At 41.6% G+C, this 14,577-nt stretch overlaps 1 protein-coding gene across 1 annotated transcript; it reads right to left on the bottom strand.

Annotated features, from left to right (window-relative positions):
• Positions 1-3,660: 3,660 nt before the first annotated feature.
• LOC139388125 (syntaxin-2-like) lies at positions 3,661-9,841 on the bottom strand. The gene is made up of 10 exons (XM_071134698.1): positions 9,812-9,841; positions 9,032-9,121; positions 8,716-8,815; positions 8,067-8,141; positions 5,556-5,629; positions 5,351-5,459; positions 4,926-4,999; positions 4,615-4,752; positions 4,326-4,436; positions 3,661-3,765 (listed from the first exon to the last, which is right to left on the bottom strand). Exons 1-10 carry the CDS (start codon positions 9,839-9,841, stop codon positions 3,661-3,663), a joined length of 906 nt encoding a protein of 301 aa, XP_070990799.1.
• Between the last annotated feature and the right edge of the window lie 4,736 nt (positions 9,842-14,577).

Raw genomic sequence — 14,577 nt, 5'->3', positions numbered from 1 at the left:
TTGTCCAATGCTCTAACCACTAGGCTACCCTGCCGCTGACAGGAGTATAAAATTGAGCACAATGCCATGCAATCTCCATAGACAAACATTGGCACTAGAATGTCTTTACTGAAGAGCTCAGTGAGTTTCAACGTGGCACCGTCATAGGATGCCACCGGTACAACAAGTTATTTCGTCAAATTTGTGCCCTGCTAGAGCTGCCCCGGTTAACTGTAAGTGTTGTTATTGGGAAGTGGAAATGTCTAGGTGCAAAGTGGTGCAAAGTGGTAGGCCACATAAGCTTACAGAACCGGACCACCAATTGCTGAAGCATGTAAAAATCGTATGTCCTCAATTGCAAAACTCACTACCGAGTTCCAAACTGCCTCTGGAAGCACAGTCAGCACAATAACTGTTCGTCGGGAGCTTCATGAAATGGGTTTCCATGGCCAAACACCCGCTCACAAGCTTAATATCAACATGCGCAATGTCAAGCGTCGGCTGGAATGGTGCAAAGCTCACCACCATTGCGGCAGTGGAAACACGTTCTCTGGAGTGACGCTTCATCATCTGGCAGTCCTACGGACAAATCTTGGTTTGTCGGATGCCAGCACCGACTGAAATTTCTGCTATCTTTTATTTCAGCTCATGAAACATGGGACTAATACTTTACATGTTACGTGTATATTTTTTGTTCAGTATAGACATACAAATAATTTCCTCAGAGGATGGATTCCCATGTTTTTTCAAATTGTCTTACCTCAGTGGTAATCAACTCTTTTTCACTATACTCTCTCCTCCCTTCTTTGCTGCAGATGACCCGACATTCCTTGGCAGTGTATTCTTTTGATATCAGTTGGTTTGGTCCTCCTTAGTCATGTAATAAAGGCAGCTGTGTGGCAGAAAGGGCAAATGTAAGAGTATGTAGTGTGCAGATCACTGCGTGTATCCAGCTAAATACAAATGAGTGAATATTTGCATGTCTGAATGTGTCGTGCCTCCAGAGATAACACAGCAGGTTCAGTAGTTTCCATGGTTCCTATGGTGTGTGTTGGTACGTGCTAATGCAGGAGATTCTCATTAGATCTGTATTCTTGAAACACAGCCCAATGTGTTGTCTTTCTCATCCCAGCATTGTTGCACCCGGAGCTGCTTGCTGTGTGGCCATATGGCACATATACAGCAGGAGCAGAAGAGAGGGATGAGAAAATGAGAAAAGGAAAACAGTGACTAGAGGGGAATTTCACCTGTGATCGTAGCCGGTAGAGAAACTGCCCCCATGCCGGTATAACCAGAACTCATGAAGCTTCAGGTCATAGTCAAAGATAGTCATCGTGATCCCTACTGACATCTTCTACAATATCAAAAGTATAGACATGGGCTGTAACAACATTCAGTACAACACACTGGAACAAGTGGCACTTTCAATTATTGTTCATAACACCATGTCCTATTGAAAGCAGAAAGGTTAAACACCTTAAAATTACAAGGATATAGGATGAGAATAGGTTTAATGAGGTGGGGTCTATAAATAGGCACTAGACTTAGCTGCGCAGGTTCTGGCTGTGTCCGTCTCTCCTGGTGAGGACTGCAACACTATAAATACCAGTGGAGGCTGGTTGGAGGAGCTATAGGACAGGCTCATTGTAAATGGAATAAAAGGAAGTGTCAAACATATGGTTCCATTTATTCCATTCCAGCCATTACAATGAGCCTGTCCTCCTATCGCTCCTCCCACCAGCCTCCACAGACAAATACCCTCTCTCCTCCTGTAAGTGTGTTTGGATACATGGGCTAGAGCTGCTGATACCTCTACTACAGAGAGCGAGGGGGTAAGGGAGATGGTTGTGTATAGTGTAAAAGCCAGGACAGGAGCCAGAATGGATAATTGTTCAGCTCCTTTGATTCTTCAGTGACCAACAGAAAAACAGCTTTTCATTGAGGCAGAAGGAGTTGTTAAAGTAAAACAAGGATGAGTAGCAATATCAACCTCACTTTGCTCAAAACATGTTCTAACATTTCTATGAAACAGCAGGATTGACATGAACTATTACAGGAAAACTTTTTTTTAACACTGCTTTATTTTTGCTCTCTCTTGGTTGGCTATCATAGATACTTTTGAAGTGAAAGAACATTGAAAGAGACCCTTTACATATCAGCTGGATTCACTTTAGACAAGTGATGTCATATCTTGCAGACTTGGACAGTGCTGTGGTTAACTTAGTCATTTGTTGTAAGGCACTTGATGAAAACCACAGGCATAATGAAGTGTGTCCTGACACCATTCCCACCTTCCTAAATTAATTCTGACAACTGCAACACTTGGCTAAATTACATCCACTGTGCTGTGAGCTTAGTGTTTTGTGTATGGAAATATAATATTTTAAAACAGGTGCAGTAGTACAACATGATGTTTGTCTCAACTCCGTCAAGCACTCAGTCAGCAATGTCATATCAAGTTCATTATCACAGCTGTTAACAAAATACAGCACAAATAAATAACGAGTAACATCGGATACATGTTCAGGTGACTATAAAAAATACATTCTACAAAAGTTGAAAATATACATTTGCAATGTTCAGTGGTGTAAAGATATTTGATAAAGCTCTGGAGCGCGAAATGTAATAAGAGGCACAAAGAAACAGTCAAACATTCATTGATAGAACACATCTTCAAGTAGGGAGTACATCCAACCAATTCAGGAGAGGGAATACAAACAAACATGTAACTGGGATTTACTGATGCCATTTCAAAGAATACCAGAGGTTATAAGTAAACTGAGCGTAGGCCCTGTGTATCTATTCTCATGGATACCTAAAATCCCCAAAAGGATAGTCAAACAAGGGCAATGACAAGGGTTAGAATTAAGGATAGGAGTTTGGAGAAATAGAAAGGAAATCAATTTTAGGTCTCCACAAGGATAGTAAAACATGCTGTGTGTATGTTTGTTTCTGTCAAAAGTGCATAGTGCATGTCTGGTTGAAAAGGTTTAGGAGTGAAACAGGAGATTCAGCACCACCCTCTGGATGATACTGCAGGTGCAGAGTTGTCTTCTTCCTCAAATGCACAGCAGAAACTCCTCATTGGAGCTTTTACTCACTCCATGAGAGAGGAATCACTTCACCCAGCAAGGCATTAGTGGTCATGGTAGATATTTCAGATGGAAGAATGAGGTTGAGACTGATCATATATTGATCGTTTTTGTTTAAGGTTTTTTTGTGGGGGGGGGGGGGGGGGCTTGGGACACTATGAGACACTCAACCCCATAATAATGGCTAAAACGATGACACTAACAACCCCACCAATAGCAAGATAAAGCATTTTCTGTGAAAAAGAAGAGCTGTCCAGGAAAAGGAGTGGGGAACAAAAGGAAAATTGAATCAGCTGCATTGCCCAAATACATAGTATACAGTCTTTCATTAAAAAAGCAATGAATTAAGAACTAAAAGATAAATGTTAAAAAAAGGAAAAGTTCAGGGCCCTTACTTCCTATAGCCCACAGGCCAGGGGTGGACAGTCTTACGTATAAGTTGCCATAGTAATAAACCGGTCAGTATTTGACTAACAGGACTGCATTTAGAGAGTTAAATGCAAACTGCTATAGGACATGACAGTATTTGTCTACGTGTGTGTTAAATCAGGACAGACAGTGTTTGTCTGTGTAGATCAGTAGTAATTACCTAAGGCTGTGCGGTTGAGGGCAGTTTTAGACCCAGAGACAAACCAACGATAAGTGCGATTACAGCAAGCAGGATCACCACGACTATGGCAATTATGACATACTTCTGCCAAAACAAACAAGAAGCACAATGTTAGGCTTTATGTCAAAATAGTGTGTACTAGGCCAAACATACATTAATAAAAATATTCAAATAATTGTCTGTTTTAATTTCAAGTCACATTTATTTCCAACGGTCATTACAGGTAAACAGCACAAACATCACACAAACAGAGGCAAGGGCCATGGCTAACATTTCACAGTTTGTACACTTCTACAGGCAGTTTGCATAGCAGTTCTGTGCTTAACCTATCGGGAAGCTCTATGGTGTGATACCATCTTCCCTTCATCAAATGTGACGCTAGACTCCTGAGAGATTAGGTTCTCTGTGATAAATCTAATAAAAGCTTCAGGCGTGCGACATTAGCTTCACAGCGTTACAAATGATTGGCTGACCTTGAACGGGACATTAGCTTCATTCACAGTGCTAACTTGAATGGCATGTTCAGTGGCAGCAAGACAAGCTATGGTTATAGTGGCTCATTTGACAGCAGTGGGTTTTGGTTCGTTGGGGACGGCGGTGGTGTTGCTCTTGAAAAGGCTGGGGAAACGGGGGAAAAGTCTTACCCTGCGTGCCGCTTTCTGGTACCGCACTGCCTTCTTGGTTTCCACTTTGGCCACGCCGATGTACTCTGCTGCACTGCTCACGTTCTTCTCTATGTTGTTGATCATCTCCCCCTATTGGACACACAGGACAACACACAGATCACAATACAGGTTTTCCAGGGGATCTTTGAAACCATATTTAAATTCGTATATGCTTTTACATTGACAAATGTGATTATATAGGATAGAGGATTTATACACAAAGCAGTTTTGTTCCAAGACATTTTTCCCTTTGTGACATCCATCTCACCTGAGTCTCCACCAGCATGGCCATGTCAACAAACATCTCGTGGAGCTCCCTGATGCTGGACTCCAGGCGGATGATGTCCTTATGGCGAGACTCGATCTCATTCAGAGCCTGGCGCGTGATCTGGGAGTCGGAGATGATCTGTACAGGGAGGAAGAAGTACAGGTTGAGACATTTATGATGTGGCAAAACAATCCACAAAGCTGTAACCGTGTAGAAGGAAATGAGTGCAATAATTCAATTCACTTTTATACTTACATCTTTTGATTTATTTGTGTAGTGATACACGAGTGTTCTAAGAATATGCCACTCACATCAGAGGTGAAGATGGCAGGATTTTCACTGTGCAGAATCTCCTCCAGCTCCTCATCAGTGGTCACTTTCCCAGCTTCAAGAAAGAAAATTTGTAAAATCAGTTTTCCAATTTAACTACAAGGGCTCACTAACAGCAGACCAGTAACTAAAGAACACACCTCCTGTTCCTCTGGTCACCTGACTACATATATTGCAACCCCTCCCCCACACAACCCTGAAAACCGTTGCTAAGGCAGCACTAAACACAGGTGTCTCCTGTTGCAAGCTCCCCATTCTGTAATCTTAGGGCGTGGCCAGGGTATACCTCCCCCTCTCAGAACACTCCTGTTTGCTGATAAAGATGTACAGCACACAGAAAACAGGTGACTGTCTAGGCTAAGAAGGTAATAATGTTTCTCTCTGTGCGCGCAAACCCAGCACTCACTGATCTCCAGCTGTCTCTGAATCCGTCCTTTGCACCTCTCCCTGAAGGACATCTGGGTCTCGTTGTACACCGTCATGACATCCACAAACCAGCGCATCAGATTTGTGTGCTGAAGGTGGGGAGACAAACGGCACACACAGAGAACTCCATTAGGGTCTATGTCTGAAACAAATGTATTGTAGTTAACATATGGTCCAGTTCTGACCTGGTTTGTCTGGATGCGCTGGTCCACAGAGGCTGTGTTTGCATTCTCATCCTCAGGCAGGCTGTCCTGCATGGCTGCCAACACACAGCAAGGCCCGGTCAGCATGACGCAATATACACCGAGTGTACAAAACATTAGGGCCACCTTCCTAATAGAGTTTCACCCCCTTTTGCCCTCAGAACAGTCGTCAGGGCACGGAATCTACAAGGTCTCAAAAGCATTCCATAGGGATGCTGGCCCATGTTGACGCCAATGCTTCCCACAGTTGTGTCAAGTTGGCTGGATGTCCTTTGGGCGGTGGACCATTCTTGATACACACAGGAAATTGTTGAGTGTGAAAAACCCAGCTGTGTTGCAGTTCTTGACTTACTCAAACTGGTGTGCCTGGCACCTACTAACATCCCCCATTCAAATCTTTTGTCTTGCACATTCACCCTAAATGACACATACACATTGTCTCAATTGCATCAAGGCTTCTTTAACCTGTCTCCTCCCCTTCATCTACAATGATTGATGTGGATTTTTATTTAGTTATTTATTTTATTTCACCTTTATTTAACCAGGTAGGCAAGTTGAGAACAAGTTCTCATTTACAATTGCGACCTAGCCAAGATAAAGCAAAGCAGTTCGACACATACAACGACACAGAATTACACATGGAGTAAAACAAACATACAGTCAATAATACAGTATAAACAAGTCTATATACGATGTGAGCAAATGAGGTGAGATAAGGGAGGTAAAGGCAAAAAGGCCATGGTGGCAAAGTAGATACAATATAGCAAGTAAAACACTGGAATGGTAGATTTGCAATGGGAGAATGTGCAAAGTAGAAATAAAAATAATGGGGGTGCAAAGGAGCAAAATAAATAAATTAATTAAATACAGTAGGGAAAGAGGTAGTTGTTTGGGCTAAATTATAGGTGGGCTATGTACAGGTGCAGTAATCTGTGAGCTGCTCTGACAGTTGGTGCTTAAAGCTAGTGAGGGAGATAAGTGTTTCAAGTTTCAGAGATTTTTGTAGTTCATTCCAGTCATTGGCAGCAGAGAACTGGAAGGAGAGGCGGCCAAAGAAATAATTGGTTTTGGGGGTGACTAGAGAGATATACCTGCTGGAGCGTGTGCTACAGGTGGGAGATGCAATGGTGACCAGCGAGCTGAGATAAGGGGGGACTTTACCTAGCAGGGTCTTGTAGATGACATGGAGCCAGTGGGTTTGGCGACGAGTATGAAGCGAGGGCCAGCCAACGAGAGCGTACAGGTCGCAATGGTGGGTAGTATATGGGGCTTTGGTGACAAAACAGATTGCACTGTGATAGACTGCATCCAATTTGTTGAGTAGGGTATTGGAGGTTATTTTGTAAATGACATCGCCAAAGTCGAGGATTGGTAGGATGGTCAGTTTTACAAGGGTATGTTTGGCAGCATGAGTGAAGGATGCTTTGTTGCGAAATAGGAAGCCAATTCTAGATTTAACTTTGGATTGGAGATGTTTGATATGGGTCTGGAAGGAGAGTTTACAGTCTAACTAGACACCTAAGTATTTGTAGTTGTCCACGTATTCTAAGTCAGAGCCGTCCAGAGTAGTAATGTTGGACAGGCGGGTAGGTACAGGTAGCGATCGGTTGAAGAGCATGCATTTAGTTTTACTTGTATTTAAGAGCAATTGGAGGCCACGGAAGGAGAGTTGTATGGCATTGAAGCTTGCCTGGAGGGTTGTTAACAGTGTCCAAAGAAGGGCCAGAAGTATACAGAATGGTGTCGTCTGCGTAGAGGTGGATCAGATTTAACAGGTAACATCAATAAGAGATCATAGCTTACATCTGGTCAGTCTTTTCCTGGAAAGAGCAGGTGTTCCTAATGTTTTTAACACTCAGTGTATTACCTAATGCACACACACATACTGTATGCATCAATACATTACTTAAACTCCAAACATACACTTGCATATGAAAGCAAACAATTAGTCCAACTTACAAGTGTATGCATCATCTTAACATATTCCCATACATGCAGAGGCAGTTAAGACACACACCTCTACATACCTATATTGTTAGCAGTGGGGGTCAAACTATTCCAGCCATGTGTTTACCTATGACCAGGTGTGCAGAGGGTAGCTTTCCCGTACGTACAGCTACTTTGCAAGTCAAATCTCCCTTATAAACTAAAATCCCTCTGAATTGAGGGAAGTGTTCCCAAACTCATTATATAGTACTCTCTAGTTCTCCCACTTACATATTATTTCATTCATACCCTAGCTTACAGTCTAACTGATTTATTATGAACTCACTTTTTAACTCACTCACCTTCCTAATATTGAGTTTCACCCCTTTTGCCCTCAGAACAGCCGTCAGGGCATGGAATCTACAAGGTCTCAAAAGCATTCCATAGGGATGCTGGCCCATGTTGACTCCAATGCTTCCCACAGTTGTGTCAAGTTGGCTGGATGTCCTTTGGGTGGTGGACCATTCTTGATACACACAGGAAATTGTTGATTTATTATGAACTCACTTTTTAACTTGGCCCGCACTGTGTTGGCATTCCTCTTGATTTCATTGGTGAGCTGCTCCAGTTCATCTTTGGTGCCTGAAGGGAGAAACATGGAGACAGCACATCAAAGGCAGCAAGTGACTGGTCAGAGGTGCCAATTGAAGTCACTACATGCTGCCTTTTACAACTGTTCTGGGAACATCTATAATCTGTTGGTGGCATATTGACCTGGTCTCCCACCACAGTGCTGTATAATATTAATATCATTCAGTCCAATGCAGGCTATTCTGTTGGAGCCATCGTAGAATAAAATGTTCATGCCTAGATATGACTGCAGATTTCTCAATGTGAAATCGACATCCATTTCCATCAGAAAACATATGAAGCATTTAAGCAATAAAAAAAAGATTGTCATCAGCAGCCAAAGGTTGTCTGGCACTTCCTTAATCCAGTAATAACAGATGATTATTAGAAGAAATGGGCAGGCTGGTTGGGCTGGAGTTATAGGCAGTGTTTCCTGCCTGGCTCATTTGTATTTAATATGTGACTTTTCCAGACTGGACAACATCCTGGAGAGGAACCATTTTCATTCAAATGTGGTTTTCCTGTACTTTTCACATTTTAAGACAATTTGTGTGAATGTGTGCAGCTGTGAGGAGGCCATACTCACTCTCCTCAGGGTTGGGGGCAGAGAGGATGGCGCTGTGTTTCTTCAACACTTCATCTACCTGGGAAGAGATCTTATCGATGAGGCCTCGCACCTCCCCCACCTTCCAAACACAACATGTTTCATTAGTTTACACACAACAGAGGCTTTTATAATCAAAACATTGTATTACCCTCACTGAGGGTTACAGTGACATTTGAAAGGAATCAACAGTCAGCAAGAAACAGAATACATTTTTTAACACACATTGGCTAGACTTTGGCAAACAGAGTTAGAGAAGACGCTTGACTATGCAAACTTAAAGCTCCAAGTAGACTACCTGTTTCAAGAAGTCATCCCTGTGGGAATTGTTATCCAATGTGATGGTGCCATCATCATCATCCACATTAAAAGGGTTATTGTTGCTGTTCTGTGAAAATAATTGTCTGATCAGTGGAAGGCCTCTGTAACCAAAGAAAATACTAGGCCTGCCATGCCAATTACATGTTATTTCAGCACCCCATTGTGAAAAATTAACTGCACAGTCCTACCATTGTGAAGTGTAATGCCAGAGGGAGAATAAAATAATTCCTAAAATATAACGTTACTCACATTAGAATAGCCTTAGTTAAAGCTATAAAATGTTTAAAAACAAATATTTTTTAAAAGGACCTTTGGAGTCATAGGCATCAATAACCTTGACCAACCCATTTATAGGAACAAGAAACACAACAGTTAATAATGAATTAAATGTAACATCGACAATAGTAGCTAGGTGTAGGCCCTCATTACACTAACCTACCTGGCTGGCACACGGATTAAAAGGCTAACATATATATATATAGTTATCGTACAGTACACCTGTTGCCATCGAATAAACCGACAATACCAATAGTTCCTTAATTTTATGCTAAAGTTCAATAAAGCCTACAGCTACTGTACTGTAACAGACAAGAGTCGTAGTTGACTCGAAATGACTCGACAGAAACAATTCACATTTTCATGAACAATTTAACTGAAACTTAAAGTGAGAAGGAAAAAGAAACGCAAAGCAGACGTCCTAGTTTCTAGATAGAAATGTTAACTAGTTATTTCCATTCTCTCCGATAGTGATACTCACCGCTGTCAAATCGCCCAGGCGGTCCCTCATCACGCCCTTCAACAACTAATTCGTTCAAAGCATGTGTAAGTAGACTTAAATACCATATAAATTCCTCTCTTGTTTAAATGTTCACGATAATAGTAAACCGTTATTCATTTTAGCAGTTTGTCGATTTTAAAAATAGTTCGCATTCAACAAAAAAGCGCTTTTCAGAGACCCGCGAGACGTTTGGCCACGCCTGCATGAGTGGAGTTCTATTACCTACCTGACGTCAACAGCAGTGAGCTCTACAGGTGACTATAGGGGGTGATAAGTGCCAGAATTAAGCCTCGTGACGCTACCAATATCTTTCATCAAGTCACCAAACATATTTTTTCATAGTGCCAACGACGCGTTCACGTCACGTGACACGTACACGTCATGTACAAGTAGTGTTTAGTAGTGTTCATGTGGTGTAATGTGGCACTGACACATAACGTGTCAGTTTGCTTGTAAGTTTATTATGAAAGATCTTACCATATGTCACATGTTAGTTGAAGTGTCTGTTTTGTTCATTATTAAAGATCTCACCATGAGCGAACGTCTACATGTACATGATTTTGTAAAAAAATATTTTTAATTGCCAGAGTAACCTAATCAATTTCATTTGTCGATTTAGCTAAAATAGGCATATCACCTCAATACACAAATTATTAGGCTAGTTGATATCGCAGCAAGTCACCATTACTGTGTAGATATGCCTATTTCTCAGATCAATACAGACACAAGAGCCTTTTTGTTAGAGGTAGCCCTACTCAGTCTCCAGCGGCACATTAAAAAATGTACTCGGAACTCGGCAATCTTTGACTTCTGACTTCAGTGTATTCAATACAACTGGGAACTCTGTAAAAAAAAGCTCAGACTAGGATTTTTTTGTTGTTGTGAAGGGTCATCCAACTCGAAATTCCAATTCATAAACTCTGACTTCTTTCTCTGACCTGAAAATCACCGATGTCAATCTACTTTCACATATTGTTTGTCCACTCTGATGGCAATTATAGACTGAAAATTGTAATTATGGTGTGTGAAATAGAGAGGAGGTGGGTGCTGTGTGAATGGGAGGTTCTGCATGTCACTTGTTTTCAACAGGCAGTCAGTCTCAGAAGGGGGACTCAAAGAAGGAGACTGCAAAGTCCAGGCGCTGCTGCTCTATTTGTTTTGAGTGTTTGCAGTGCTAGTGTTTTTAGCTAATCTGTGCAACTCACATTATATGCCCAGTATGATAGTTTTCTTGCTCTTTCTTAGCAGATAATGACAACATGACAACAACAGAAGCTTATGTAGTGAAAAGTTGGGAGGGTGGTTGGTAATGGAGGACATCAGGAGGATCCATGTCTGGGTGTTAGGCAGAGCTCCTAGGTCCTGGAGAACATGAGCAGAGTAAAGGGAACAGGGTAGGAGACAGATGTAAACAAGCAAACACACAGGTTACAGGTTTATCAGGTATGTAAAAATACAGTTATTGAATTATTTAATTTAAATGTTTGATTAGACATACAATAATGTTATTGGCAGACAGAAAAGAAAGGATACCTGTCTGTAATGTTTTATGTCAGTGGGGTTGATGAGGGAGGTAAGGGATGGTCCCTGGAAAAGAAAGAGAGATGAGATGAGAGAAACTCCAGGGTGGTGTCATGACCACTGGAGTTATACACCTTAACCGTACCTACATGGAAGCAGCTGTTACAAGACCCAGTGGTTAGCCTTGAGATTGTCTATTTGGAGAAACCCCTGGGCCAGTGTTGGTACTGCTGTTGTTGCCCACCACGAGGAGGCAAATGCAAACAGTTATCATCTAAGGTTTTATATTCACCTTAACTGATGGTGACCCCAGCTAGGAACGAAAGAGCAGCAAGGTTTCCCAGGTCTGCTTTCCTTTTGTCCTTCTTCCAAGCCAAATAATTAACCCGGATAATTAACCCGCACTTGGTCCCCTTGATTCTCCTCCGGTGATTCTCCTTCTGTTTCTCCTGCGTCTTGTCCATATTCAGTCTCACCTTGATTGATAACAGAAATGAATGCAATTATATTTCATATTATTACAAATACATCTCTTATATATCTATTGGAAGGCCAGAAAATAAATTAACAGTGGACAAGAAAATTTACCTGGTCTAAAACCTCCAGCCCATGCCTGAAGGTGGTCCTCGAAGGCGTTCTGATCTGGTTCGACAACTTCCACCACTTCAGGTGGAGTTTCAGTGATCTCAAAGTACGTCATACAGAAATAGCAATAGACAAACACTAAGTCAATCACATGATTTTTATACCACGGTATATGCAATAATTGTATATACAATTGCATTGTTTATCTCAGTTAACAGCTGTGATTCCTGTCCGGAGAGCAGGCAATAGGGTGAGTACTCTGGAGGCCTGGACGCTGCTGTTGTATGCAAAGATAATTACATTTAGATTGTCCTCCCACCATTCCTGGAACCCGTCAAGATACTTGCCCATCCAAACCTGGAGTTCATCCAAACCTGGACTCACCATACATGACACATTCACATTATAAATAACTCACTGAACTATCTATGTCAATTACGAAAAAAAACTAAATTACTGGAGCCCTATGCAAAACAATGCTACAACAACTACATTATTAATCACTAACATGTAAGCTAACATTGACTGAAACTAACTAGCCTAGAGCTAACTAACACTTAGCCAAGCTAAATTTGGTTAGCATCAAGCTAGCGAACTGTTAAACGCTATTTTCGTACAAATATTAACACTAACACAATTTATTGTGACATCAAATATTTACATATATTACCAAAAGTAAACTGATCCTTTGCTCATACAAAATAAAAATAATTGGATCTAAAACATTGTTGAAAAAAATACAGAAAGTTCGGACGCCATCTGAATCCCTTCTCTTACATGTAAACCATTAGCAACCTAGCCAAACTCCATTACTTACAATGGGGAAAATACCAAACAGTTTTTCACTCAGCTAAAATTCCTTTCAATTGCCTTCAAACATCACCAAAGTCATGGACTATGTTATTACTGTGCCTTGCAAAAGTATTCATCCCCTTGGCGTTTTTCCTCTTTTGTTGTAATTGAAATGGATTTTTATTGGATTTCATGTAATGGACCTACATAAAATAGTCCAAATTGGTGAAGTGAAAATGAAAAAAATAACTTAATTCAAAAAAATTAAAAACGGAAAAGTAGTGAGTGCATATGAATTCACGCCCTTTGCTATGAAGCCCCTAAATAATTTCCTTCAGAAGTCACATAATTAGTTAAAAAAAAGTCCACCTGTGTGCAATCTAAGTGTCACATGATCTCAGTATATATACACCTGTTCTGAAAGGCCCCAGAGTCTGTAACACCACTCAGCTACCGGACGTGCTACCTGTCCCAGACCTGCTGTTTTCAACTCTCTAGAGACAGCAGGAGCTGTAGAGATACTCTGAATGATCAGCTATGAAAAGCCAACTGACAGTTACTCCTGAGGTGCTGACCTGTTGCACCCTCGACAACAACTGTGATTATTATTATTTGACTTTGCTGGTCATCTTTGAACATTTGAACATCTTGGTCATGTTCTGTTATAATCTCCACCCGACACAGTCAGAAGAGGACTGGCCACCCCTCATAGCCTGGTTCCTCTTTAGGCTTCTTCCTAGGTTCTGGCCTTTCTAGGGAGTTTTTCCTAGCCACTGTGCTTTTACACCTGCATTGCTTGCTGTTTGGGGTTTTAGGCTGGGTTTCCGTACAGCACTTGGTAACATCAGTTGATGTAAGAAGGGCTTTATTAATACATTTCATTTGATTGATAAGCAAGGGGCACCGCCAAGCAAGCGGCACCATGAAGACCAAGGAACTCTCCAAACAGATCAGGGACAAAGTTGTGGAGAAGTACAGATCAGGGTTGGGTTATCTGGACTATCTGTCTATAGGACCACTTTAAGCCGTACACTCCACACCACTGGGCTTCATGGAAGTGTGGCCAAAAAAAAGTCATTGCTTTTCGTCAAAAGGCATGTGGGAGACTCCCCAAACATATGGAAGAAGGTACTCTGGTCAAATGAGACTAAAATTGAGCTATTCGGTATTCAAGGAAAACGCTATGTCTGGCGCAAACCCAACACTTCTCATCACCCCGAGAACACCATCCCCAGTGAAGCACGGTGGTGGCAGAATCATGCTGTGGGGATGTTTTTCATTGGCAGGGACTGGGAAACTGGCCAGAATTAAAGGAATGATGGATGGCGCTAAATAGGGAAATTCTTGAGGGGAAACTTGTTTCAGTCTTCCATAGATTTGAGACTGGGACAAAGGTTCACCTTCCAGCAGGACAATGACCCTAAGCATACTGCTAAAGCAATGCTCAAGTGGACGAGATCAGGACGAGATAATTTCCGGTCACAACTTGCAGACTTGTTTACGTGTTGCTGTGCGTTTTGTTGTCAACCTTACTTTGCTACCTGACAACTTTACGGTTTTTACTTTTTAATTACTGTTCATATTTTTTAGGTTTTCCCTCACTCAACTTTTTTTCATTCAACTTTTTCACTCCGGACGCTTTATCTGGACATGGTTCATCAGGACTTCCAACAGTCGAAGCTAAGTAGTAACATTAACATGATGCCTTCTAATTGCAGTCGCTGTACTCATAATATACATGAGAACGATTGCCTTACGCCGAGGATAGCTGTGCTGCAAGCCCAGCTTCAGACGTCATCGTTAGGCAAGGGTCATTTCAGTGTAGGAAAGGATGAAACAGTGTTTGT

The sequence above is a fragment of the Oncorhynchus clarkii genome, chromosome 29 (assembly GCF_045791955.1).
Source record: "Oncorhynchus clarkii lewisi isolate Uvic-CL-2024 chromosome 29, UVic_Ocla_1.0, whole genome shotgun sequence".
Classification (NCBI taxonomy): Eukaryota; Metazoa; Chordata; class Actinopteri; order Salmoniformes; family Salmonidae; genus Oncorhynchus; species Oncorhynchus clarkii.
Note: the sequence above shows the minus strand (reverse complement) of the source record. Positions and strands in the feature narration are given on the sequence as shown.

What these genes read in the sequence shown, in the direction of transcription:
- LOC139388125 (XM_071134698.1), bottom strand. Translation starts at nt 9,841, where the DNA reads ATGAGGGACCGCCTGGGCGATTTGACAGCG. An exon ending in GGGATGACTTCTTGAAACAG is followed by an intron (nt 8,816 to 9,031) that starts GTAGTCTACTTG and finishes TGTGTTTGGAAG; the next exon opens with GTGGGGGAGGTGCGAGGCCT. An exon ending in AGCGCATCCAGACAAACCAG is followed by an intron (nt 5,460 to 5,555) that starts GTCAGAACTGGA and finishes CCCCACCTTCAG; the next exon opens with CACACAAATCTGATGCGCTG.